This window comes from Petaurus breviceps, unplaced genomic scaffold, assembly GCF_028583685.1.
Source record: "Petaurus breviceps papuanus isolate PSGF00001 unplaced genomic scaffold, PetGlider_PUasm1.0 37, whole genome shotgun sequence".
Lineage (NCBI taxonomy): Eukaryota > Metazoa > Chordata > Mammalia > Diprotodontia > Petauridae > Petaurus > Petaurus breviceps.
The window spans coordinates 74,393,720-74,421,313 of NW_027186296.1; the positions used below are offsets into that span (position 1 = coordinate 74,393,720).

The 27,594-nt window shown below is 38.1% G+C and overlaps 1 protein-coding gene across 1 annotated transcript; it reads right to left on the reverse strand.

Annotated features, from left to right (window-relative positions):
• Positions 1-223: 223 nt before the first annotated feature.
• On the reverse strand, positions 224-19,007 carry WHAMM (WASP homolog associated with actin, golgi membranes and microtubules). Its single transcript, XM_069098723.1, has 10 exons — positions 18,259-19,007; positions 13,994-14,167; positions 12,699-12,849; positions 11,326-11,495; positions 10,470-10,635; positions 9,758-9,945; positions 7,588-7,674; positions 7,271-7,366; positions 4,433-4,913; positions 224-2,026 (listed from the first exon to the last, which is right to left on the reverse strand). Exons 1-10 carry the CDS (start codon positions 18,859-18,861, stop codon positions 1,731-1,733), a joined length of 2,412 nt encoding a protein of 803 aa, XP_068954824.1. The 5' UTR covers positions 18,862-19,007; the 3' UTR covers positions 224-1,730.
• Positions 19,008-27,594: the final 8,587 nt, after the last annotated feature.

Sequence of the window (27,594 nt, forward strand, 5' to 3'; positions counted from 1 at the left end):
GTTTTATTTTTTAAGTAACTTTTTAGAATGCAATATTAAAACTTCACAAACTTCAGTACCTTGTAAAGTAATTCCTAACCGACAGCAAAAGGTTTCTTTTTCTTCCCATGAAGCCTCTTTTAGAGTGATAAAAAAAGAAAAATCCCATGGCAATTGTCTATAAAGGCACATCATAGAATCTGAAGTAAACAAATATAATTAAATGAAAAAGTACATGTCCTGCTTCATTGTTAAAATATTTTAATTTCAACTTTGCCTTTGTTACAAAACACAGATAGCTCTATCATCCTATAACCATATGTAAAACTGATGGCCAAGGCACCACATTTTCTCCCCAACAAAAAGGCACTTGTCAACATTCTAGATAGAGAGCTCACTGAAAGTGCATTTTAAATTACTTAAGCTTAACCAAAATGTTACTATATTAAACACCAAAAATATATGAAATCCAACTTTTTCATAGAAAATGTTTTTAAAATAGTAAACTGTGTTTTTTTAACACAGTAAAAACTGTGTGAGCCAAATTCTACCTATTACCAGAGTATCCATCCCCCACAGACAAAAATGAGGTGTTTAATGGGGCAGCTAGGATGTATTTCCTCATTTTATAACAATGTTTAGATACCAGAAAGGGGGAACATGATTTCCAAGAGCAGCCATTTCCTGAGAGGAAATGTTTCCCACCCACATTAACTACATGATTTAAAATTTTTCCCCCAATAAAATTGTACATGGCAAAGGCTCAGCTGAAATCCTGTTGAATCTTAAATCTCATATTCTGCCAGTTTTGCACTGTTTGAAATGTTAAAGAATTAGTATTCACATATTACAAAATTATATCAGTTAAGGTATTGTAAGCTTTCCATTCCCCATATACACAACACTGAGGTACTGAAAACAGGTTCTATACACAGATATGCTAGAGAATATAAAATAAATTATCTTTATATTATATTTAAAATGTTTCTCAAGTGCCATCAAATTACTCTGGCTACTTATAATAAATTATTCGGTTAAAAAAAGTTAAAATGTTGATAAACACAATCATTTCAATTGTATAACTGCACTATTTCTGAACCACAGCAAAAACTGCCCAACACCTCCAAAAAACTTTTTCCTCACCAGTAAGGTAAAATGGTAATGTTTACTTTTCTGATGTGAAATGCCCTCCAGAATCAGTGTAACACATTCTATACTGCACGTGGCTTAATGGATAAATACTAGTCTCTTATGCCAACAACATCTGCCAGTTTCTTTAATCTCAATTTTCTTTCTTTCTTCTTTCATCTCTAAAGTGCACACAGTTTTGGGGGGAAGAGGGGGGATGCGTGACTTGTTTGTTTCATTGTCCAAAGTATTTGCTGAAGAGGTTACATTTCTCAAATTTATTTTGTGGTAAAACATACCAGATACGAATTTTGAATGTGGTGGTTTTTTTTTTCTGGGGGCTGTTCAGAAACTTCATGCATGAAATGTAATTTAAAGGTTCTTTGGTTAATCTGTGAATGAAAAGATTAAAAAAATCATGCATACTCTATTTCAATAACAATGAAAATAATGAAAACCCCTGCAATGTGGTTCTCATGCATAAAATGCTGTTTTAAAAAAATAATTATGGAGGCTGTCCTTCCCTGAGTATATACACTTCTCAGAAGTCCCCATGAGCCTAAATATTGCTTGATCCTGAGAACTCCATTATTCTAGCAAACCTGTGGCCTTGACAAATCAGGTTAACTGTCCCATTCTGTGGTACTCTGTTCTCCACTGTCATCCTCCTCAGAGTCTGCAGACACTCTCTTAATTCTCTGGAGAGCGGCCTTGATACTTCTCTCCAGTTCATTGGGTGACTCTTTGTTGATGTCTGTGACAGGCTGTTGATGGACCTTCTTCAATTTAACTCCTTGCTTTATAGCAGCCAGAATGCTATCTCGGACTGACGTTCCTGGAGTGGGAAGAGTGGGCTTCTCTACTTTGTGGAGAAGCATTTCACCATGCTTTAAAGAAGCCAAGACTTTATCCATAGTTCCTGCAACAGATTAAAAACAGTAATAATTATTATAAAAGCAAAAAGCTTGTCTAAAGCTGGTTTAGATTCGGTACTCATTTACGTTATTTAGATATAAGTATATTTACATGCAAAATGATTTAAAGACTAAGCCAACAATCCATAACGGGTTAATGGTGGTAATGCTGCAGCTCCCCCTGCAGTTCTACTGCTTTTTCTTAGAAGTGACCCTCTACCCTACAGCTAATTCCTCCGATTCAAATCCATGAATAATACGAACAGATGCAGATATAATGGTAGCAGCATTGTTCTTTTCTTAGACAAAGTAATTTAGTTCATTTGCCAGAAGTGATTACTTTCTTTTAATATGTGTAAGCTTTGTAATAGGCTTCTTACGAGCACCAAAAAAAGGTTAAAGGGACCTCAAAAGAGCCACAGAGGGCTGGGGTATAACTGAACTATTAAGTTGTAAGTCTGGACTCCAATACAATATAAACACTCCCTCTAATCACTTCAGCTCTTCTTTTTCTAATCTACACATTCCATGTAAGTGGAAATATTCTTATTTTTTCAACAAGCTCTGAAAAATACAGATAATAGATAAAAATAGACTGAAAAAAGACAAAATAGAGAAAGACAAAATTCTCTGTGGTTCCACTGATACAGTATGCCCTGTATTCTATCCCCAGTTCACAAAGCTGGACTTCTTTATGCAAAAATCTTTGGTGCAAACTCTGTTTCATTCTGCTGGCCTGAAGTCAGTTGGTCTCTACAAATGAAAAGGTCCACAATAAACCTTCCAATGAGCAGCTCAATTATGGAAGGTCCATTTTCTAGGTCTGGCACAATGTGGACACAGCAGGACTCAGTGTCCCTACTGCACATTGGTGAGTACTCGTTTATATCACACTTGAGAAATTAGAAGTGTAGCAGCAAATTATAGAACAGGGGTGGGGAACCTGCAGCCTTGAGGTTACATGTGGCCTTCTAGGTCCTTGGGTGCAGCCTTTTGATTGAGTCCAAGTTTTACAGAATAAATTCTTTTATTAAGGGGGATTTGTTCTGTGAAGTTTGGATTCCAAGCTGGGGCCCCCACCTTTTGTGAAGAGGAGCTCCTGAAGCTGCTTTTCATTTCCCTAACATCCTTAGGAAGATCACATGCCTAAACAGTGAGAGAGCTTTGCTGGCACCTCTGGCAGTTTATATTTATGGGTTGATGTGTTTTGGTAGGGAGAGGAAGGGAGGTGGTGGCAGCACTGGGCTTGGAACTTTATCAGGTAAAGCTTCGAAGTCCAAGTCTACTGGTTGTAACTCTTGGGATTTGCTATGACTAGCTAAACTTGATTTTACTTTGGATTTAAACTTGTAAATCGAATTCACAGTTTGGTTCGGGGAATGAAAAAATTTCATAGTCAAGGTTCAATTATTCTTGTGACTGTTTCTCACCCCTGTGATCTAATTTTCTTTTGGTATAATATGTAGAAAGTTGTGTTCTAAGGCAAAATTGCTACTACTATATAAAAACCTGTATATAGTCTAAAGTTCCAGGCACTTTTGCTTTCTTTCATGACTTATAAGAATAAAGCCATGCAAACATGCAATTTAATTTCACAATAATAATACTGAGATTTTACATGGCACACAATAATATAAAACAGATACAATGAAGCCTTTGATAACCCAGACAACAAGAATCAAGGGCATGGAAAACTTTTGTATTAACAAAGGGCCTTGCCCATAGGTAACAGTCAATAAATGCTTGATGAATAAATACAAAATGACAAGAAAACAAGCTTGGTTCATTTCAGCAAGTATTTGTCAAGTACTCATAATGTGCTCAGCACTTGGAAATATAAATAGTGTTAAAAACACCTCTGTACTTGCTAGGGTCAATATAGACTTATCCTAATGGTCTCAAACTACATCTATTATGAGAATGTATCAGAATGAAATTATTCTATTGATGATCAAGATCCTCACCTTAATAAAGAACGACTTGATTATGTTCCCTTTGTATTTTTACTAAGGCAGTTAAGTGTACCTATCCATTTTAGAAAAAATTTTCTATAACAAAAGTTGAAATGCAAAGGATGTTCAACGTATCCCTCAGTTAAATTAGCCAAAACCAGGAGTTTCATGACAATAGTTTCCAAAGTAAGACATACTGATTTTCCTTTAGAAAAGCAAGAACTAAATTCTTACAAATAACAAAAGTTGTGGAATCACAATACTATAAACTAACTGACACAAGTTCTCAGCTTAAGAAACTTGTAAAAACAGATTCCAGTGGTTTCTGTCATATTTAGAGATCCGAATGAATTTAGGGCCTTGTTCTAAACTGGGGATACAATGACAATTCCAGATTGCAGAAATAGGAAATGGAAGTTTAAATTACCATATCAAGAGACAGAAAATCCAAATATTTACCTGTACAGAGGTTTAAAGAACTTTTAGAGGGATCATATAATCTTTCAGCAGTTGACTCACAGACCAAGGGAAGTGGTTGATCATCATCCTTCCCAGGTGCCAAGTGTGGAGGCAGAGGAAATGAAAGTGGTGAGGAAGAAGGAAGAGGTAGTGGTGGTGGTGGAGGAGGAGGAGGAGGAGGAGGAAGAAGAGGTGGTGGTATTGGTGGCGACATCTGTTCTTTGCTGGGTTCTGGATGTGGTGGGTCTCCAAGTGGAACCAAAATCTGACTAGGGATATTTCCAGGGCTGTTTTTATATTCAGATGTTTTCAAACCTCTGACTTTGGATGAAGGAATGTTTCTTGTTTGTTTAGAAGATAAATGTACTATTGACAGTGGTTGAGAAGCTGGCGATGAGATTTTCTGGGAAATATCTTTGGGCAATTTTGGACTAACTGGTTTTGAACTAGATGTTTTAAGCACAAACTGAACTGGACGTTTCTAAAAAAGAAAAGAGTTATATTAAAATTTTGCTAAAGATGCCAACAACAAAATTTAACACAAAAAACTTAACAATAATTCCCATTTATGTAGCACTTTAAAGTTTACAAAGGGCTTTCTTCCCATCAACCTTGACAGAGGTAGCTGATGTATTTACTTCACAGAAATGAAATACTTTACCCAATATTAGCGGGGCAACACTAAAAAAAGGCTTGGATCCAGAACATTGCAGTTTACAAAACCAATCATCTATCAGAAGTAAACCATCCTTGGTTACTTAAAGACTACTCTCAGACAAAACAAGTTACAGTTATACAGCACTTTCTTCTCAATCTCCCTGTAAATATATGTAGTAAGGCAGTTTTCTCCTGATTTTCTATGACACAGGTTCAAGGACTAAAACATCTTGCCCTGGGTCGAGCAGGTGCCAAGTCAAAACCTGAGCACCAGGACTAAGATCCCCAGATGACAAGCCCCCTTAGCTTCCTCAACATGGCACTGAAACTTACAAAGAACTTAATAAGAGAACTTGGAGTGGCTGATAACTTTTTAAATATTTATTAATTCATTTGTTCTAAGCAATTACCTCAAACTACAAAGCCTGCATTGTGATGCAACTCAAGAAAAGCATTTATCTGACAGAAAGGGAAAATAAGTCCAAGACACATGAGTGATGGTAACTCATAAAGAATCAGTAACACAGAGCTGCAAGGAATCCAGAATGAGAAAAGGGTCTTATAAATCACAGAGGTTAAAAGAAAAACAAATTATGAAAACAGGTTGATTCAGGGACGGCTAGGTGGCACAGTGAATAGAGCACCAGCCCTGGAGTCAGGGGAACCTGAGTTCAAATCCAGCCTCAGACACTAAACACTTACTAGCCATGTGACCTTGGGCAAGTCACTTAACCCCAACTGCCCTGCCTTTCCCCCTCCAAAAAGAAAAAAAAAAGAAAAGAAAAAGAAAATAGGTTGATTCTATCTGGTCATCAACAACAAAGATTGTTAGCATCACCTGGTACCTTGCAATATATACCAATACTGGCCAGGAAGCAATTTATCTTGATCAACAGCTAACAACATTTTAAGTTAGAGCACTACTTTAATTCAGCTGTGGTGTCAAGGCCTTTTAATTCTACTTTACTTATATATCTGAGACCTAATATTCTGCTTCTTCAACAGAAATAATGGTTTTTCAGAACATCCTTTTGATCCTACAGCTTTTATTTTCTTTTTTAATATTTGCATCAAATTTAATTTCAATAACTCTCAAATTTATCCCTAAGTAATTCTGACAAACTGGTACTGACAAAAATTCTTATAACGCAGCAGACATTTCACCTGTTTATCAGATAGCTCCTTTTAATGTAAAAATCTATAGCTTTGAAATAGTGAAAGTAGTATACCTGGGGACATATGAAGCACAAATATCATCATCTAATTCTGAAAGGCTTGTTTCTTGCCTTCCTAAAATAAGTCCTAAATAGTTATGAGATTCAGAATTTGTTTGCTTGAATCAAATGAAGTGCTCTTCAAATAAAAAAAATAATAAATTACAAAACTTAATCCTTGTCTAGAAATGTCATTCTAAACTAAGGTCCAGACAAATAAGGAATCCAATTAAATTTAAGAAGCATGCAAAAATATCATACTTCTCATGTACCAAATTTTCCAAAGTATTTTCAAGTAAACAATTTCATATCATAAACATTGTAAATATTTCATGAAAAGTGATAATACATAAGAATAGTATTTCTTTAAAAACTTCAATCAATAAGTCATTTACAATAGGTGCTTTCCCATCCTTATTTTAATTTACTTTAAGGTGGGTTCCTGGTCTGTTTTATTCTTCCTGACAGATTCTAGTCTTCTAGATGCTCCTTAAAGGAAGATTCACTCCTCATTCTTGAATCCTACTTTCTTCCTTGAAGTACCACATATCTTCTTCGGTCTCTCCCTTTCTCTTAAAAACTGCATTCTCCTGTCCTGATTGTGCTCTCATGCTCTGAGTGGCACTGGGCCCTCGAGCAAAGAGCTCCAGCAGCAGCAGGGAGAGGGCCAGAGATCTGGGCAGCGGTGAGCCCAACATTCTCTCTGGTCAGAGACACATCAGTCAAGGGGGTGAGTGGAGAGAGGGAGGTGGGAGGAAAGGAGAGAGTATGGCTTTTATTTTCTAAATTTAGATCACTGATTATAGTTGTGGTAAAAGAAGTAAGACTATAAATGACATTTCTCATCTCTGTATTTCTAGCACACAATAGACCCTTAAATGTTTGCTGAATTGAATTTAGACTATTTACCTTTCGTTCACAAAAACTTCTCCAAAATACAAATGAGATAATTGTTTCAAGTATTTACCTCTTTAAATGATTTTAGGCGTTGAAGTGTTTTCTGTCGTTCTTGGCTTATCCACTCTTGTTTTTCCTTCTCCTCTTCTTTTCTCTTGTTTCTTTTCTGTATTTAAAAAATACATACATATTCATAACCTTTAAAATGCTCTGTCTTGAAAAATAAAGGTGTCTAAATCTCCTAACCTGTATCATTCCTCCCATACCACCTGACAAATGTTCAGAGCATAAGCCATGGAAGAAAACTAAAAGTTTCATTTTCTTTATCTCAATGCTATGCTAGTGCGTAGTGACAAATTGATTAGGCAATTTTCTTCAGCTACTCACCATCTGAATATTATGATGCTGATAAAAGTGCTTTATGTTTTCCTGTGCCTTTTGCAATTTGTGATGATGACTTTCCTTGCATTGATCCTGTCATAATAAAACAAATACAAACTCAATTTGACTCATTTCTCTGGGCCATGTTTTAAAAAGTAGTTTAAAAAGCATTCATCTTGGACGCTGCCCATTCAAGACACTGAGCTGGCATGAGTTTCCACTGAAGCTCAACAGCACTTTTTTCTACACAATATTGCCTAGTACTTTGAGAAATGAAAGGAGATTCTCCACCAAAATGCACATGAGATTTATTGGCCAATCCCTCAAGCTGTGACTAGGTTGTGTGACAAAAGGGGCTAAAAGTGGTGATGAAATACTTAGGGCAGACTCAAAGCCGTAAACAAAATTTATGCCTGATAATTGGGGAATGGAATATTACTTTGACCCAAGGAATGAAGAATACAAAGAATTCAGAGAAACATGAGAAGTTTGTATGAAGTGATATAGCATGAAGAAAGCAGAGTCAAATTAGTATAAAAATGTAAACAAAATAAACAGAGAAGCAACAAAACTCTGGTGAAATACAGTATTCAATGTTATGCCATACTATTGATGCTATATCTATCTCTATAGATTATATAAACATGTGTGTATGTGTATATATTTCTATGTGCTTACACACACATATATGTATATATGTTTCTATGTGCTTGCACACACATACATATATATATCCTCCTTTCTGTTAATAATCAACAATCTGTTTTTTTTCCTCTGGGAATGTATTTCATAAATAGGTTTGTTTGGAAATATTTCTTGTGCCAAAACAACACATATCAATAATTTAAGTCCATTTTACTAATAACATACCTGAAGTACAGTATTAATAATATTATTAGAGGCAAAAGATATTTTATACAGCCTTATATATAACCTTGAACTTATCAAGCTATCATTCAACTACATCTAACTACCATTTATAATATTGTCTTGAAGGATATATTCTAAAACTCAATCTTATATGTTAGAAAAATTTTCCCTTTCTTGGAAGGCTGTCAGAGGAGGTTAGATCAGATGTTCCTGATCACCAATAACTTCTAAGCATTGAAACCTGAACCTCTTTATAATTCACCATCTTTTTCAACTTCAAAAATTCTATGAATTGTATCAGAGAAGGCACCTATTGGAAAAGCAGTTCCTAAATACAGGAACTATGACTTTGGAAAGTGAATTATTATCATTCAAATTCTCCTTATCCACTCATGTTATGATACTGTGCTCATTTAAAGGGGGAAGTTAAGAGGGCAACTACCTGGTACAATTGATAGGCTGTCCAGCATGGAGTGAGGAAGACTCATCTTCCTGAGTTAAAATTGGGCCTCAAACACTTACTAGTTGTGTGACCCTGGGCAAGTCATTTAACCCTGTTTGTCTCAGTAAAACAAGCTGGAGAAGGAAATGGCAAACCCCTCCAGTATCTCTGCCAAGAAAATCCCAGATGGGAACATGAAGAGTCAGACACAGCTAAATAACAACTCCGAACCTAACAAACATAATGAAGCTTTACTAAATCATAACCTGACTCCCCTGAGCACAAACCAAAGTTCACTGGAAACTGCCTGGGTTGGTTGCTTTTCTAGTCCTTAAAGTGAGATAATTCCTTAAATATTTTAAGTTTCATCTGTATAAAGATATTTGAAAGAAAAAAAACCTCACCAACATTAGGAAAATTAAACTTCATTTTAAAGACAGATGAGATGAAGAATGTTATTTTAATAATATATTTTCAAGTAACATTTTTTTAATAATAGCTAATTAAAAAAACCAGTAACACACACTTGTAAGCATTCCCTATATGGAATAAAGTTCAATTTTTTTGGACTCAGCAATGAAGTGCACTTTTTTTTAAATTACAAGAAATTATAAATAAATTGTGATGAATTCCTATTATAGTAATTGGTATTTTTTAACCAATACTAATTCACTAAAAAACCTGAAAGAAAAGCTCATGAAAAGAAACTTAAACATGTATTTAGTAACTGGAAATACTGCATAATCGCACACATTCTTCTACAGTTACTGTGTTGCTAAAAACTTAGTTTTTAATGCATTCTTATCCACCAATAACAGGAAATCACAGGAAAGGAAGATAAAAAGATTTCACCAGTGTATTTACTTTTTTATTCCTGAGATAGGCTCTTCTTGCACAGATAGCCCCTCGCTTGGATTCCAGCTGCTGTGATTGCCGCCTGAGTGTCTTCATTTCTGAAATCTGGGAATTCTGTTGTCCTACTAGATGATCAACAACTTTAAGTTCCTCAGGATTTTCATATGTATCATAATACACAACTTCATTCTGTTTCTCTAGAAATAGGAACCATGAATATAGTTTTAACATTAAATCCTTAATTTATAAAATAACCTGGATGAGGTATTTTAAACATGCATTTAGTAATTAGCACATATAAACACTAAAATAACTTAGTATTTTTTAAAAATCAAGAAATTTTTTTGGTCCAAATCCATGATTTCTTCCCTTTCCCTCCCCAGCCCCCAATACTGATAAACAATTTATCTGTAACTTATTACCATACACAGCTGCCTGATATATTGAAAGCTCAAGTGACCTACACAAGGTCACACAGTTATTCTGTGTGAGGCAAGTTCTGAACTATCTTCTTGGAGTCTTCCTGACTCCAAGTTCAACCAATGTGCTACCTTTTGGAGAACATTCTTAGATGCTAAATATCTAAAATGTTTAAAACTTAAGTTTTAAAAGTTAGTTTAAAATTTTTAATGCAAAGTATATGATTTGTAGGAAGTGTATCACATTTGACATTGTCTCTAGACACTGCATATAATTTGTTCTCTACACACATACACCTTACCTTTCATGAGTCGCCTTAAAGTGTCTAGCTCTGTAATAAGCAGCATCTCTTCAAACTTCAGTATCTCAAGTTGAACTTCATACAATTCAAGTTGAACTTCATAATACTGCATTTCTAGTTCATCTACCACATCAATGTTTTTCTCTGCTTCAGAAAGACCTTCTACCTTATTAATAAAAAAGAACATGTCAATAAAAATAATAAATTATGAAAAGTATGTTTATAGATTGTCCCAATTATTTTCTGATAAGCAACAGATATATGCAGATGTGCAGAAAAATACTGCTGTGACTTGCCTATTTAATGTGACAAAGGTGCCAGTATATTGTGACCAATTCAAGTCCATTTACAAGAGGTCATCTTTAGCTTTTCCTCATAAACTGTGAAACATCTGTCTTAAGAAACTGATGGAAGGAGAACAATGTATAATGTAGTCATTTCCTCTTTAAAGTCATAGAAGCCCAGGAAAAGTTATATGGTCATGACTATAATGAGTAAATTAACAACAAAATTTCAGTGCACCATTAAATAAATTACAATCTTCAAACAATAAAAATTGTGCTAGTGCCCTGAAACTATTAATTCATTGCCCAAAGTAGCTTATCCACTCTTGTAATAAATTTTAACATTATTACAAAGGGAATCATATACCACAAACAGGCTAAATGCTGACTTTCCTATCTCTCACTTTATGGAAAAAAAAAAAACCTAGAATAACATCAAGTTGCTCTCTAGTGATTTTATATTGGCTTATTCCATACTATCCTCAAAAATTTTATGAGCTCCTAGGAAGAAAGGTGCTACGTATATTGTAGAGACACTTATTAGATCAAGATCACATTTGTTTTCACCTTACCTTCTTTTTAATCTCAACTCTTTTTCGATTCAAGCATAGTTCTTTGGCTCTCCTGTGTTGTAGAGTCTCTCTTGCTAACATGTACTTCAGTTTTTCAAATCTGGGAGCAGCTAAGGCCCAGGTGGCTTGGCCAAATCCCTCCTCATCCAACTCCATCTGTTTTTGCATTACTATTGCATTAAAATTGAGAAGATGAATGACACTCACAAGAAATCAGGGGTTTATGTAACAATTAAAAGATAGGTCCCTCCCTCTACTTTTTGCCCATTGTCTTTAGTTATCTTTCCCTTTAAGCACTATGCACAAGTGGGCAATAAATCATAATGATGCTCTTGCTCCCATCCATACCCTCTTAAAAAACAGAAAGGAAGAAGAGTTGTTCTTTGTCACATATCAGATCCCTCTCAATACTTCTTTTGAAAGCAGGATTGAAAAATCTTTTGAAAAGATTTGTGTGTGTTGTATACAGTACCCAACTCATTGTAATTGCTAAATGCAAACATTAAGGAATGAATCTGTTAAACAACTCACTTTGAAAACATGTACTGCTTTATTATTCAACTACTTTCAGTATGCTGATAAATCCTGCCAATTAATCTAGAGCAAGTGGCAATTATCAGTAACAAATATGGAAAAAAACAATTTAAAATCAATTTCACCTAAAATGCTTTTAAGAGTAACAACCTCCTGTCCTACCAATGAAACCCAAATTCTGCTACTTAAAAAATCCACATTACTCATTGTTAAAAAAGAATTCTACTTTTCTAGCCTTATATGGTACATTTGCTTTCATTTAACCAAAATTAGGCAATTTGGTAGTCCTCTAATGGTTTGAATGTTGTTTTATCCTATTTGCCAGAACATCTGCAACAGCAAATACTTCAGAGCTCAAAGAAACAACTTCACTCTTGGGAAGTTCTGGGAGGGTATAGGTGTATATAAGGTGTAAGGGGGAATAAGGAAGCCCAAGCAAAGCTTGCAGTCAGTAGTAAGACTTCCCTTTATACTAGCCGACAAAGTGGCTTGCAGCTTTGAAAATATTTGTTAAGGTCAAGTGGTTCATTCATACCCAACTACTGTCCTGATCCAGTAAGAGCATGGAAAGTCATTCAAAGTCATATGTAGTTCAAAGAAAGCTATTCCTTTAAAAATAAAAAAGTTGACTGCTACAATTTTACAGATATCTAATACTGAAACAGATGTCTACATGACATTTCTACTGTTAGAAAATGAGACTGTTAGGAAGAACACCAAAACTCTGCTTCTGATAGTTTTAACTCTAGTAACACTGGAAGAAATGAAATTCATACATTATTGTTGGGGGAGGAGGGGTGAGAAGTCTATGCTCTATCACAAAATTCTCTGATGCTTACCAGACAATGCATTTACTGTTTCCTTAAAATAATTCACAGTGATGTCCTGAATAGATGTCACAGCTTCTTCAGCCTGTCTGGTCCATTCTTTGGCCTCTTTCTGCAATGCCTCTATTCTCTTAGGGCCCAATTCATCAAACTCCAAGGATTTCTATAGAGAGAATGAAAGAACAACTTCAGCTCAATAGTGGGTAATGGCAATATGGATGCCAAAAGTATTTTGCAGGATTCTAAATATCTTTGCTCTGCATCTAAAGTGGGCAGCAGGAATTATTTTAGTTACTTATAATTACTTTTCTCCATAAAGTTTTGGCTTCTCTCCAGGTATGGAAATAATAACACCCTAAAATTTGTATACTACCTACTTCAGAGGAAAAGCACAAAGTAATTTTTTTTATAAATAAATAATTATGCCTTCTTTATGTACAAAAACACAGTACTTATAGGGAGAGAATTCTAAAAAAGCAACATTGTTGGCCAATATTTTATGGCTATGAACAAGAACTCCTCTGTGCACAATTCTATAGTTCTCTTTTAGAACTGTGGAACATGTGTGTTAATTCCTCAACTAATTAAATTTGATAGTGCTAATTCCATACTTAAGTTAATTTATATCAAAACAGCAATTCTAATTGTAAGCTAGCTTTAAAATATTTTTCTATAAAGTATCTTTTACCAATAAAAAGAACACTACAAGAAGAGGAAAAAGTAGAACAAGTTCATTTAAAAAACAGTATATGCAAAAACTACAAATGAAAAGGAGACATTTTGTAAAATAAGTCAGAGTAACATGTGTTTATATATTCACTTGGCACTGAGGTACAGAACACTTTTTAAAAATACCAAAATATGGCTGGTTATCAAAGTATATTGTTGGATGGGGGAAGAGAGTGGTATGGTAGACAGTACAATGAACCAAGAGTCAAGAAACTAGTGTTCTTCAACTCTGCCACTAATCTGCTTTTGAAGTAAGATAAGTGAAAACATTGCTGTACAATACCTCTGTATTTCATTTGTGAAATGAAAGCAATACTTTAAAAATTGCTACAGGGCTCAAATGAGATAACAGTATAAAGCACTTTGAAAAGCACAAAACATTATAAAAATAGATTATCATTATTTAGTTTCCATTCCCTTCCCAGACCAATATAGATATACTATTAAAATACTCCTGTATGGGTAACTAAAGAAAAATGCCAATATAAAATATATTATTATTCAATTAAATGCAGTTGGTGAAATGCTGCTTTGCAAACAGTGCAATAAAAATAAGAAAAATATGAAAGAAAACATACTGAAATTTCTAGCTTGCATAATGTTGCAAGCTCTCGCATATCTCTGAATGGCTGCAGCAAATATTGGTAGAAGTTTGTTGCCACAGTAACTAATTCCTGGTAAGCTTCATCTTCTTCTTCATAAACTTTCATTAAATCTATCATCTTGTCAGCATTTTTATGCCTGTGAATAATCTAGAAGATAAAAAGAATTTTAAAGATTAGCTACTGAAGGTTTATGAATTATACCAAATAGAATGACCATAACTACTGTATTCAGTACAATTTTTATGTGTTTACTGATTTTTCCCAAACCATGATTCTCCTTTAGTTACAAACCTAGATCCTCTAACCCTATAGTCAGTTATTTTTCCCACTGTAACACATTGATTCTCATAAAAATGTTTGATATAACTTCTGTAATATGCTTAATTTTGAAAGTATAATCAAAGTTCGATGAATTAACTACCATTTTAAAAAACAAGTAAAATTTGGTTAAATTCCCCTTCCCAATCTCTCATTTCATGAAACGTGCTACCAAATATAATATTAGAAATAACACACTAGGGGCAGCCAGGTAGCACAGCGAGTAAGAGCACCAGCTCCAGTGTTGAGAAGACCTGGAGATCGAATCCCGGGCTCAGACACTTAGCACCCACCCAGAAACACCTGGCCGTGTAACCTTGAGCAAGTTACTTAACCCCAATTGCTTAGGGGCAGCCAGGTGGCTCAGCGAGTAAGAGCACCAGCTCCAGTGTCGGGATGACCTGGATCAAATCCGGGCTCAGATACTCAGCACCACACCCAGAAATAATAACTGGCCGTGTAACCTTGAGCAAGTTACTTAACCCCGATTGCTTAAAAAAAAAAAAAAGAAATAACACACTAAGGTTAAACTATTTAGCTTAGTATTTAATCTTTTATAGTGAAAATGTACAAAGTTGTGTTTGAAGATGGGAATATGCCCCAAACATCCCTACCTTCCCATCTGTGAAGTGAGGAATGAGACTAAGACCAGATGTTATCCAAGGCCTTTCCAGCTTTAAATTTTATCATTTTAGTGTAAGAATTTTTAATCTGGGGTCTATGAAATTTTTTTTAATTTGTTAACTATACTTCAAAATTGCTTTTCCCTTTTAATCCCATATATACTATTCTGAGTTCATTGGCTTCACCAGCCTGACAAAGGTGTTTGTGACAAAAAAAGGTTAAGAGATCTCAGTCTTGAGAGATTCATACCTGTTATAGACAAATTATTCATGATTTTATCAAAACTCTTCTATAATGTATTTTAGTCTCAAACTATGACTTTCAAGAGAATCTTTTAAACCCTAGTTTTCTGAGAGGTGAAAGGATTAGCTGATGAACAACTTCAGACTTAGCCTTGATATAACCTTCATTACATTAAAAAGATTTGATTCTATTCCTCCCCATCTTCATAACTCCTAATCTTAGTTTGCCCTTATGTGGATATCCATTTCTTTTACCATTTTTACTGCCCTTCTATGTGTGTTTACAGTTCTATCAGAGAAGCTTTTCAGTACAAAGACATCATGAAGTACTGAAGGGATACACTATGATTTTATGCAAGGATAAGATACTTTTCACTCTGCTTCCAATGCACCTTCCAGATAACAGCATTTTATTTTATTTTTACTCCCAACTGATATGCTTCTACCTGCATGATCCACTAGATTCTCAAATGGGATACGTCCCATTCACTTCCTCAAACTTCATTTCCAGACTTCTCTATTTCAACTGTAAGCACTACTATTTTCTTAGTTACTCATGGTCATAGCCTTCTAGTACTCCTTACCTCTCTCCCTCACTCCATATATCCAATTAGGTGCCAAGTCTGGTTGAGTCTACTTCCAATGATTACTTCTGTTCCATTCACACAACTACCATCTTAATTCAGAGCCTAATCGTTTTCCAGTCTCTCCTCCCAACATTCACTCACCTACCAAAATAATCTTTCTAAGGCACAAGTCTACCCATGTCCCCTTCTCAAAAACCTTCTTTTTATTTCTTCTAGAATAAAATACAAATTCCTCAACCTGGCATTTAAAACCCTTCATAATGTAGACATAACTTAAATTTCCTACTTTATTTCACATTACTCACACACTTCAATATAGACTGCAGCTAAACCAAACTTTTAGACATAACTTAAATTTCCTACTTTATTTCACATTACTCACACACTTCAATAGAGACTGCAGCTAAACCAAACTGTTAGCTATTCCTTAAACTCATCTGCTCACACATTTTCATAAATCATCCTTCCTTCATCTTGGCTTCCTTACCTCCTTTCAAGACTTAGCATAGGTGCTATCAACTAAGAGCCTTACCATCCAGTTGTTGCCTTGCTTTTACTTAACAGTAGGCATGTATTACATAAATTCTTACATTCTCTTCAACAGAATCTAAGCTCTTTGAGGGCAGTTACAGATTCACTATCTTCCTATTCCCAAGGCTTGCCACTGTCTTGCACATAGCAAGTGCTTAATAAATGCTGACTGAATTGTTGAATTGCTGTCATTTTTGTCATACAATTAATCAACAATACACTGTTGGGGCGGCCAGGTAGCACAGCGAGTAAGAGCACCAGCTCCAGTGTTGAGAAGACCTGGAGATCGAATCCCGGGCTCAGACACTTAGCACCCACCCAGAAACACCTGGCCGTGTAAGCTTGAGCAAGTTACTTAACCCCAATTGCTTAAAAAAAAAAAATACACTGTCAAGTTTTCAGGTAACTGAAAAACTGTATGATGATCAAAAGATTCTTTTCCTGGGTTTTGACTTATAGGCCACAAGTTATTTGAATTCTGCTTCTGACAACTCTTTGTATTTGTCCACAATAAAGCACATTCAGAACTTTTTTTGCCCTTTCATTAGCTTATGAAATCCTCCTATAATACAACATTTTCCTTGTCCCTTCACTATCTATAAACAGAATTCAAGTTTTATTTCTATTTTCACATGCCCAGCCAGAGATTATATCTTCAGCCTTCTATAGTTCAAAGGATCAAATCTAGGGTTGGAAGTAACCCCAAAATCTATAGTCTAGGATTTAACCTGGGATCTGTGAAACAAAAAAAAAAAATTTTGATAACTGTATTTCCATATAAATTGGGTTGTTTTTTGGTAATCCTACGTACTTTATTAGGCACCTAAAAATATTCTGAGATGGGATTTATATAGTCTTTGCTAGCTGCCACGGGCAGTTAGGTGGCACAGTAGACAAAGCTCTAGGCCTGGAGTCAGAAAGGCTCAACTTTGTGAGTTCAAATCCATACTCAGACCCTTACTAGCTGTGACCCTGGGCAAGTCACTTAATCTGGTGTGCCTCAGTTTCCTCATCTGTAAAATGAGCTGGAGAAGGAAATGGCAAACCACTCCAGTATCTTTGCCATGAAAACTCTAATGGGCTCACAAAGAGTCCAACACAACTGAATAACAAGACTGCCCAGGGTCTGTGACACACAAAAAGGCACTATTCTTACGGCTTCCCAACATATACCTCCCAAAATACATTAATGCTAATTTATTGATAAAAATGCTTGACATTTTATAAATATCAACCCTTAAAACAAATCGTGAGCCAAACAGAAACCTCCCTGTATTCAAACAATGAAGTTCATCCTTAAAGGATATGCACTGGAAATATTTATTTCTCAGGTTAACAATACTGTTACCCAGCTGTTCTGGAGAGGAAAACTGTAAAACCATCCTTACAGAGTCGGCCAGGTGGCACAGTGAATGGAGCAACGGCCCTGGAATCAGGAGGACCTGAGTTCAAATGAGACCTCAGACACAACACCTACTAGCCTCGTGACCTTAGGAAAATCATTTAACCCCAACTGCCCTGCCTTCCCCCCTCCAAAAAAAAAAAAAATACTATCCTTACAGAATGTAAGGACGCCTGACAGGGTTTGGAGAGAGCACTCAAATGAAGGCCTGAACGTGTAACAATGGACCACCTTTTAGAATTAGATTTTTATCTTGGGCTCTCAATCCCTCAGACCAGGAGCCAGGTGCTTAAACCTCACCTTTCCTTCTACTGGACAGAGGGGGTTCAGCTAACGGGACAGACCCACTACAAAATTTAACTGCATTGATTTACATAGGATAGCAAGTAGCCCCTCCCGCTTTTGGAGCCCACGTGCTTGTCACTTTTTCCAGGGGCCAGACGTGCACCAGAAGGAGCGGCGCCGGGGGTATCTGGTGACACTGCCCCCGACCCTTCAAGCCCCCTGCCCCAAGGTGCGGCGGGCCGGCCGTACCCCCTGGAGCCGCTGCTTGGCCCGGGCCACGTGCCCCTGCAGGGTCTTCTTCCTGAAGTCGTGCAGGTTCTCGAAGTACTCGTCTCCCGGCTCGGTGTCGGCGGCGAAGAGCGAGTCCAGGAGCATCCTGGCTCCGCACCTGTCGGCCGCAGCGCTCAGGTAGAGCTCCAGCTGACGGCAGCGCTCCTGCAGCTCCGCCTCGTCAGGCGCGGGCCCCGCCGGGAACAGCAGCGCCCACAGGCCCGGGCCGAGCTCGGGGGGCAGCGCGGGGAAGCAGTCCTTCAGCTGCGGGCTCACGGCGGCCAGCTGCCTGTGCAAGCCCTGCAGCTCGGCCGCGGAGAAGAGGCCGGCCCAGCTGAGCGGTCCGCATGCGGCCTCCGCCTCCTCCGCCTCGCCAGGGGCGCCGCCGCTACCCGGGGCCCGGCCGTCGCGGCGCCGCCGCTGCCGCTGCTGCAGGGTCCGGTTGTGACAGGTCACGGCGAACTTGGCTTCGGGCTCGTTCCAGGCCACCATGAAGCGCAGATTGGGCCGCTCGGGCTCCGAGAACAGGTTCTCCTTGACGGCCACCCAGCCCTCCAGGCTGTCGAGCCGCTCTTCCGCCATGGCCTCGGCCTTTCCGGGAAGGGCCGCGAGGGGCGCTCCCCTCACGGGCCGCAGGGCTCGCAGCTAGAGAGCCGCACAAGCGCGGGGCCGCTCCGCCTCCCTGTGGCCCACGGCGCCCTGAGCGTGTCCTCCTCTCGCGGTCTCCCGGAGCCCCACCGAACCCGGGACATTTTCTACGGGGGCGAGGCGTCCCAAAGCCGAATCACCCTCCACCGCCACCCCTCCCATTGGCCGAAGCATTTCCACCGGCACTCCTCCCACTGGCGGGGGTGGGGAGGGTTGTGTGTGACCAGGGGCGGGGCGGAAGGGTCACCCTTCACCGCCGTCCCTCCCATTGGCCGAAGCATTTTTACCGGTACTCTTCCCACTGGCGGAGAGGGTCGCCCTCCACTGCCGCCCCTCCCATTATCCGAGACACTTCCACTAGTGCCCCTCCCGTTGGTCGGGTCACTTTCCACTGTCGCCCCTCCCATTGGCTGAACCAGGGCGCAGGGGGCGGAAGAGGGGCGTGTGCAGTTCGCAATGAAACTGCGAAGAGTAGAGGTAGAGGGCGGAGCATACCGTTGGAGGCGGGGCCAGGCTGCTGGTTCTGGTGCCACTCATGGAGGGGGCTTTAGTCTCCTCACTTTTCCCCCTCCCCCAATCTCCAGATCCTTTACAATTTCTAGTAGTAATATCATAGAATCATTGACCTAGAGTTGGTGATGGGGTACCTGGGGTGTAAATCAATTTGTAAAACCAGTTTGTACAATTGTAACTGCAATTTGTATTGTAAAATTGTAATTTATAAAATCCCTTTTCCCAGCCTCAAACTCTGCCCCTTCCCCCTATTCGAACTCTGCCTAGGCAACAACTTGTGACTCCTTTATTCTTACTTAATCTCTTCATGTCTCCTCCGGTCTGGCCCAAATCTCATCTAAACTATCTATGCACTAAAGTCACAAGTTCCTCTCAGTCAGCTCTAACCTTTATCTATGCACTGAGGTCCTTTCCCTCCATCCGGTCAGCCCTGACAATGGCAGCCCTACCCTTTAAAAGTAAAAGCATGTACCCCTCTCACTCGCAGGTCCCCTAAGGACTCATGCCCGCTTCTACGAAGCGTGAAAATAAACTTCTACAACTCTCACTCCAATTAAGCCTGAGACCTTGAATTCTTTCCAGATGCTATTGCAGGTTTTCTGGTCTTAGGTAAGATCAGAGTTCCTGCTGAACCTATTGGGAGCTATCCCTCATCATTGGGACTTGAGACACCATCTAGTCCAGTCCATTTTATAGATGAGGAAAACTGAGGCCTGGGGATGTTGTGATAAAGTTTAGGGCCTCTTTCTTACAAGCTGCTTTATTCAGTCGTTTTTTGGTCGTGACTGACCCTTCGTGGCCCCGTTTGCAGTTTTCTTGGCAAAGGCACTTTATCTCAAATTCTTTTCTGTTTTTCCTAATCCACTGCAGCCATTGGGACACAGTGAGGTACAGTGGAAAGAATCCTGGTTCTGGAGTCCTCCCTCTGACATTTACTGCCTGTAGGATTTTAGGCAAATCACTTCCCCTTTCTCCGGGTTCTTCATCTCTAAGATGAAGGGACTGAACCAAATGGCCCCTGAGGCCCTGGATCCATTCACCACAAGCAGGTGATGTAAGTTAGCCCAGGAGGGCATGGGAAGGAAGGAGTGCCTTGTCTTTGATGGGGAGACAACAGAATAAGATCTCAGATTGGAACATGTTAGGTGTTTAATGAATGTTTATTGATCGATTGACTGAGAGAGGGGAGGTATGGCTTCACCAGCCTTCTGGAATCAAGACTGATCATTGCATCAGAGTTTTCATGTCAGCAACAGTGGAGAAGACACTATGTGCTTGTAACTTCTGTTTATATTTTCTTTGAAGTTCAGGATGCTGACTTTTCCCCCCTGAACTAGATGAATGATATATATTTGATTAAAGTAAGATTGTTACCCTTTTTTGAGTTGTTTTCCTTTAGAAAAGCAGATCAAAGAACTTGTGCTAGCAGCCATCCTGGGTATGCTAGGGTGCTTGTTGCCACAGAAGCCGGAGGGGAAGACGTGGGGGAAGACTGTTACTAAAAGTTTAGTCATGTTTAGGAAAAGAGACTAATGATTTTTCACTGAAAACTTTGCCAAGTGCTTATCATCTTACTCTTCTCCCAAGTCGATTACTTTGACAAATAAACAAGGGACTTTCCAGCTCTGACTCACTCTTTCCCTATAGGAATATCCTCTTTCCCTTTCTACAAATCTAGATTCCACTTGAAAGTGAAGCTTTATGGATGAAACTTGGTGATGTGAATGTGAAAGTGAAAAATGCCTACCTAAAGAGTATTATTGTTGAGAACGTTCCCACCTACAGTATAGCAGTTGAGTCTCTGGATTCCCAGATCAAAGGGGTTACTTCCCAACAGACTTTGTGTTTGGAACTTTCTATTTTACAGCACGCCCCCATGTGATCCCCCACTTCCAGGAGCTTTTCTGAATAAAATTCAGGTGATCCTACTAGGAAGTGAGGCCCAGAGCTATTATTCTGATACTGCTGAGGTTTTTTTTTCCCCCAGCGGTAGATTTGTCCACAGCCTTCTCCTCTTCTTGAGGTCAAAGGTATCTTTGTTAAACAGTTTCAGTTTTTGTTTTGCCCAAGTTTTTTTTTTTTAATGTGGCCTTTCTTATACTCCCACTATTGCCCTAGTGGGATCTTAACTGGCGTATTATTCTGTATTAAGGCCACTGAGAAACAGCAAAATGTCCAGAACAAGACAGCCAGTTTGGTGTAGGGTAGTGGCTCTTAATTTGGGGGTCATTTCAATATAATTGGTAATTTGTAATCCTATGTATTTTATTCTAAGCATTTAAAAACTATTCTGAGAAGGGATCCATAGGCTTCAGACTGTCAAAGAGGTGACTGGCACAAAATGATTATAATAGAAGCTGTGATCCAGACCTCAATTTCATACCATATGAGGGTAAGTTGAAAGAACTAGGGTTATATACTTTCTACATGTAGAAACATCTTAGTTAACAAGAACTAGCTAAAATAAAAATAGTTTTCTTTTTTTCTCCTTCTTTCTCATGGACACACCAAAGATGAATTACTACTTGGTCCATCACCATCTTCCCTATGCACCCTCCTCTGAATGGACTCTCCTGTAGGGGCTATGCCACTGCATGGTAATGTCCCAGGGTCTTTCCTCCAATAGGCCCTGATGTCTCAAGGTCCGATGTCTCCTTACCCACCCTTAGATGATTTTAATCCAGGACTAAGAACTGCTGCTTATGGCTTTGGTTGAAGACATTGTAAAGCCATGCCTGTCCTTAAGCATCTTCTTTCAATCTTTCCAGGTTTCCCTCCCTTCTTTCCCACCTGGCATGATATTCCTCAAGTTACCATTAGTTGTAGGTTAAATAACAGTAGTGGAGGTATTGTCAGCACTGAAAATGCACAAGTGAAGAAGATGTGTCACCCAGTTGACTGGCTTTTGGTGCTCAGCCTGGAGCCCAGGCCTCATGATTCCCAATCACCAATTCTGTATAAACATTCATTAAGTGCTACTTGATGCCAGGCACTGTGTTAGGGTCTGGGGGATACAAGGACAGAAAAAGAAAAGGTCCCCACCTTCTAGGACCTTACAAAAATCCAATATATTTTCTACTGCACCAAACGATATTTCTTATAACAATACGCTCTTATATCTTACCATAGTGTCTTACTAGACCTCAGCTCAGTCTGGGTCACCATCTGGGAGGTAGAAATTATTAGATGACATGAATCACAGTCTGGTGTGGTAGTTTGCCCACTTTTGCATTAAAAAAAATGGAATGCACTGTCTCATTGTCAGTGAGTTCCTTGGCATTTGAGACATCAAGGAGAGACTTGAATAACTTTTCAGGGGTGCTCTAGAGGGGTCCATAGCATAGGGGCTTGACCCAGGTGACCTGTCAGAGAGAGTCTGTGATCTATTGTAAATACCCAAGGTAAGGTCACAAAAAAGCTGCACATTCCTATAGTTGTTCTTTGGGTAAATTTATTTAATAAAATATCATCTTCAGCAAGTTATCAAGTTATTGTTGTTTTTAATCACTAGTCTCTCCAGTTTCCACAGAATGACTTTGTCAAGAAGCAATAAATAGAATTATAAATCCCTAAACCTGTTGTTTCTCATTCAGCTATCCCATGCTGAAGTGATTGTAGGGCTTCTGTGTTATATTGAGAGTTAAAGTTAATGTGATTGGAAAGGTGTTCGTGTGAAGAGAGGGTAAATCAAAAATTCATTAGAAAAGAACACTGTGGCTTTTCAATCAAAGGACGTGGGTTAAAATCTTTTCTCTTCTATCTGTGTGACCTTGGGCAAGTCACTCTCTCAGTTTCCTATAAAATGAAGAGGCTGAATTACATAATCTCTAAGTGAAATAATATAAACTATCTAAAATCAAGTTTTTTACACCTAACCATTTTAAGTATTCTTACCCTTGGCAAGTCTTCCCAGGCCTCTAACACAGAGATCTCACATGCTATAATCTTCCATACAAATTTAGAGGAAGGTCAGAGCTTGCCCAACATTTCAATCAAAATTACAGAATCATAGAATTTTATCTCTCCCAAGCATTCGACAATCTGCCAGTCCAACCCCTTCAGTAGCAGATTGGAAGATGAGGTCTAATATCCTAGAAAAAAAGTAGGGTCTACAGATTCTTTTAATAAAACTTTAATTAAAAATTTAATAAAATTTTTAAAAACTTTAAATTAAAAAAAACTTTAAAACTTAAAGTGAAAAATTTAATAAAACTTTAAATAAAAATTTACTGAAAAATTATCTTAGACCTAAGTAACTCACAAAACTCCATTTATATATATATATGTAGTTAATCACTTCAGTGAATCACCTTTTTCAAGTATGGTCTGAATTGCTGGTGGGCTGCTGAACAGTTTATTTTGCAAATGACAAAGCACAAAAGGACTCTTTCTTTAAAATTTGCTTAGACATTTAGGGCCCCAGAATTCAACCTTAGGTTACTATAGCTGACTTTATTTTTTTAAGTAGTTAAGCTTGTTAAAGTCATTGATTACCAGACTTTTAAATGTCCTATCCAAGGGTTATGACAGGCTATGCCAGTGTAAATAATCCTGTTATCTAAGAACTAGCTTGACCGTGTTTGGACAGAGGTGTCTCCAGATTGGCCCTAGGATGAATTTTTTGGCTACAGAAAGTCACAAAGATGGTATACTAAGGTGTAGATGAGTTGTAATGTTACTCAAAATGCTACAGAATGTATAAAATATCTGGGATTCTACTATCCAACAAACATAAAATTATATTCTTTACATAAATAAAAGAAGATAGAGAGAAATTATTTGCTTATTTTTGGTCCCTGCAGTATAATCAAAATGGCAATATTACCTAAATTGATTTACAGACTCAATGCCAAATGAAGCTACCAAAAGACTATTTTATAGAATTAGACAAAAAAGTGTAAGCTTTTATATGGAAAAATGCCCCTACCAAAAAACAACCTGGATCCTTAAAGTATCCAAGAGTTAGCAACAGCCCCTAGCATGGTACGATAACAAGAATACTGGATTTGGAGACAGGAGTCCTTAGTTCTTGGCTTGGCTCTGGCACCAAATTACTATATGAATTTGAGCGAGTCACTTCATGTCCAAAGACCTCTGATTTACTCTTCCATAAAATAAGGAGGTTGGGTTAGAGCAGAGCTGCTGGTGGTCCGTTCCAGTCCTGAGTTTTGGTGTTGGGAAATGTTTAACAAAGTAAGTAAAAATACAGTAAGACATAGCTAATATTACATTTTAAACTAAGTCAATATATGCCCTCAGGGACTTGGAATACTATCTTCAGAAAGCCAGTGTTAAAAACACACAGATATTATCTGTTCACAGATAATATTTGAGAGAAGATTGGAGTTCACTCTTCTCCAGTTAGCACAGATTGGTTTATTAGATTATTTGAGATGTGGCAACTAGAGGCTTAAAAGCTGCATTCTAGTTTTTAAATACATGAGTTTCTTTTAGCCAGTATGGACAAAGGAATCACCATCTCTGTTGACTCATCTCATTAACATGCAGACTTGTTACAAATGGTGAACAATGACTTGCTAACCTTGGAAGTGAGTAGAGGACAGGCTAGAGCTCTCAGAGAATCATGGGACATTAGGATGAAGTACAAATGATAGGGACCTTGAGGGAGTCACTCTCATCTTAGAGATGATGACCCTTAAGGAAGGAAACAACCATTGACTGATTTCTGTTTAAGAGAACGCACTTCAAAGAATGTAGAGAAAGGATAAATAGGGTCTCATGATCTGAAGCTCTATGAAAAAAAGTTTGCTTATGAAGCATGAGACACTTAAGATAGAAATTCTGATACCAGAGAACTACCGTTGATTCTATGAAGGAGGAAAATGTGGAGGAACCTGAAGAAATCAATGAGGTTGAACAGGAGGCTTATTGACCAACACAAATTTTATAAAGACAAGTACAAGAGATGTAAGTAAAAATAGGAATCCAAAGACAAATTTATAAGAGTAGCAAGATCTTGAAAGAATTGTTTCAGGAATGGCAGAGCTTAGCATGAGCTAGACTTTCTATAAATCATAAGAACAATAAAAAAGGGCATTTGAAATTACATTGAGAGCAGGAAGGATTAAAACGGGGAAAGGATAAGAAAAAGTAGAACTATTCCTCTCCTCTTTTGTTTCTGTTTTCTCTGCCAAGGAGAATGAGCTTGACTTGAGGAAGGATAGAACAAAAATGAATAACAGAGAATTAGAATCCAAAATAAGTAAAAGGATAACAAGAGGCTACGCCTAGCTGCCTTCATTAAGTTCTGGTCACATGATCCAGATGAGTTCTGTCACATGGTACTGAAAGAACTTGCACAAGTGGAATTTAAGTGGAATCCATTGGCCTGGAATAGGCAAAAGTTCAAAAAGTATTTATTTTTAAAAGGGGAAGTAAAATCTTTATTCTATGGCCAATGAATTTGATGTTATCTCCTGGTAACAATCTAGGATGATTATGATAGGGATTGTTTATGAGCACTTAGAAGGGGAAGTGGTGATACATCAGAGATAGGACAGGTTTATTGAGAAGGGTTCATATCAAATCAGCCTTCTTCCTTTTTTAAAAAAAGAAATAACAATATTGTTAGCTTAGTAGAAACATGAGAATGATGTGAACATAATTCAGTAATGCATCTGACCTCCTTGTGATATCCTTGTAAATAAGATAGGGATATGTGAACTGACTGGTATATTCAGAACTGGTTGACCAGTGGATTATGAAGATTGCTGATTAAAGGATCCTTGTCAGCTTGTGGAGAGATCTCTAGTAGAGAGTTCCAAAGATCTGTCGTTGGATGTGTTCTGATCAACATTATCAGTCACTTAGAAGAAAGCATAGATATCATACTCATCAAATTTGAGCAAGACAGGTGGGAGAGATTGCTAATTTATTGGATGACAGAATCAGGATCTAAAATGATAAGCTGTAGGAGGGGCAGAAGTTAACAGATGAAATTTAATAGGCATCAATGTTAAATTAAGTCCTGGACTAATTGGAAGGCATATGGTCATAAAGACCTGGCTAGATAACAACTCATGCAACAAAAACCTTTGGGTTATTTAGAACTGCGAGCTCAATGTGAGTCAGTACAGTGTGATTCAGCTGCTAAAACAACTAATACAATTTCAGCCCTCATTAATCACAGTATAGTATCTGTTTCCTGAGCCCTCCCTTATCTTTTCCACCACCAAAATCCCACCCCAACATTTATAGGATCATGAGCCCAGATGAATAATTCTTGGGGATAGACTGCTACCACTCCTAACGTTACTGAATCCACAGTAGACCTGACTCCTCTGCTGCTGTTGCTTCCAGATCCCAACACACACACACACACACACACTGCACAATTGAATTTGCCAAAGGCACAAACATTTCTAGTTATAACTATATATCAAATTGAAATTTACCTCTCCCCCACCACTTATAGTTGTGCCCTCTGATGAAAAACAGAAGAAATGTAATCCCTCTTCTATCTGACAGGTGACTCTTCAAACACTTGACAATAGTGAGCATGCTCTCCTGACTCTTCTCTTTTCCAGGCTATATATTCACAGTTACTTTAGCCAATCTTTCTTTATGTGGCATTGTGTCAGGGTCCTTCATCATTCTGGTTATTCTTTTTTTTTTTTTTGGAGGGCAGTTGGGGTTAAGTGACTTGCCCAAGGTCACAGGGTTAGTTTTTGTGTTAAGTGTATGAGGCTGGATTTGAACTCAGGTCTTCTTGACTCCAGGGCCGGTACTGTACTCACTGTGCCACCTAGCCACCTCCGGTTATTCTTTTCTTGATGCTCTCCAGTTACACAAGGTGAGCAGAACTTAACCCAAAACTCCAGACAGAGTCTAACTAGGATTATCACCTCCTAGGTTCTGGACACTATACACCTCTCTTATTGAAGGTCAAGATTGCAGGAGTCTTTTTGGCTATCCTGTTGCACCATTGATTCATACTAATTTTTCAGTATACTAAAAGTAGAATCGGCAATTGTGACTGAAAGGCCAGATCCAGTCTGCCACCTATTTTTGTATGACCTGTGGAATTTCTGATCCCTGCACTAAGACCCCTTCCAGCTTTAGATTTTGTACATATGTAGTGCCTCGATTCCCTTTCACATGTGGGCCCCCAGGAAACGACACTGGCCTCCCAGT

Excerpts from the sequence above, each read along its gene's own strand:
- WHAMM (XM_069098723.1), bottom strand. The coding sequence starts at position 18,861 with ATGGCGGAAGAGCGGCTCGACAGCCTGGAGGGCTGGGTGGCCGTCAAG. Across the intron at positions 14,168-18,258 it reads CCAAGCAGCGGCTCCAGGGG|ATTATTCACAGGCATAAAAA; the intron begins GTACGGCCGGCC and ends TTTATCTTCTAG. Across the intron at positions 2,027-4,432 it reads TTCTTTAAACCTCTGTACAG|GAACTATGGATAAAGTCTTG; the intron begins GTAAATATTTGG and ends AATCTGTTGCAG.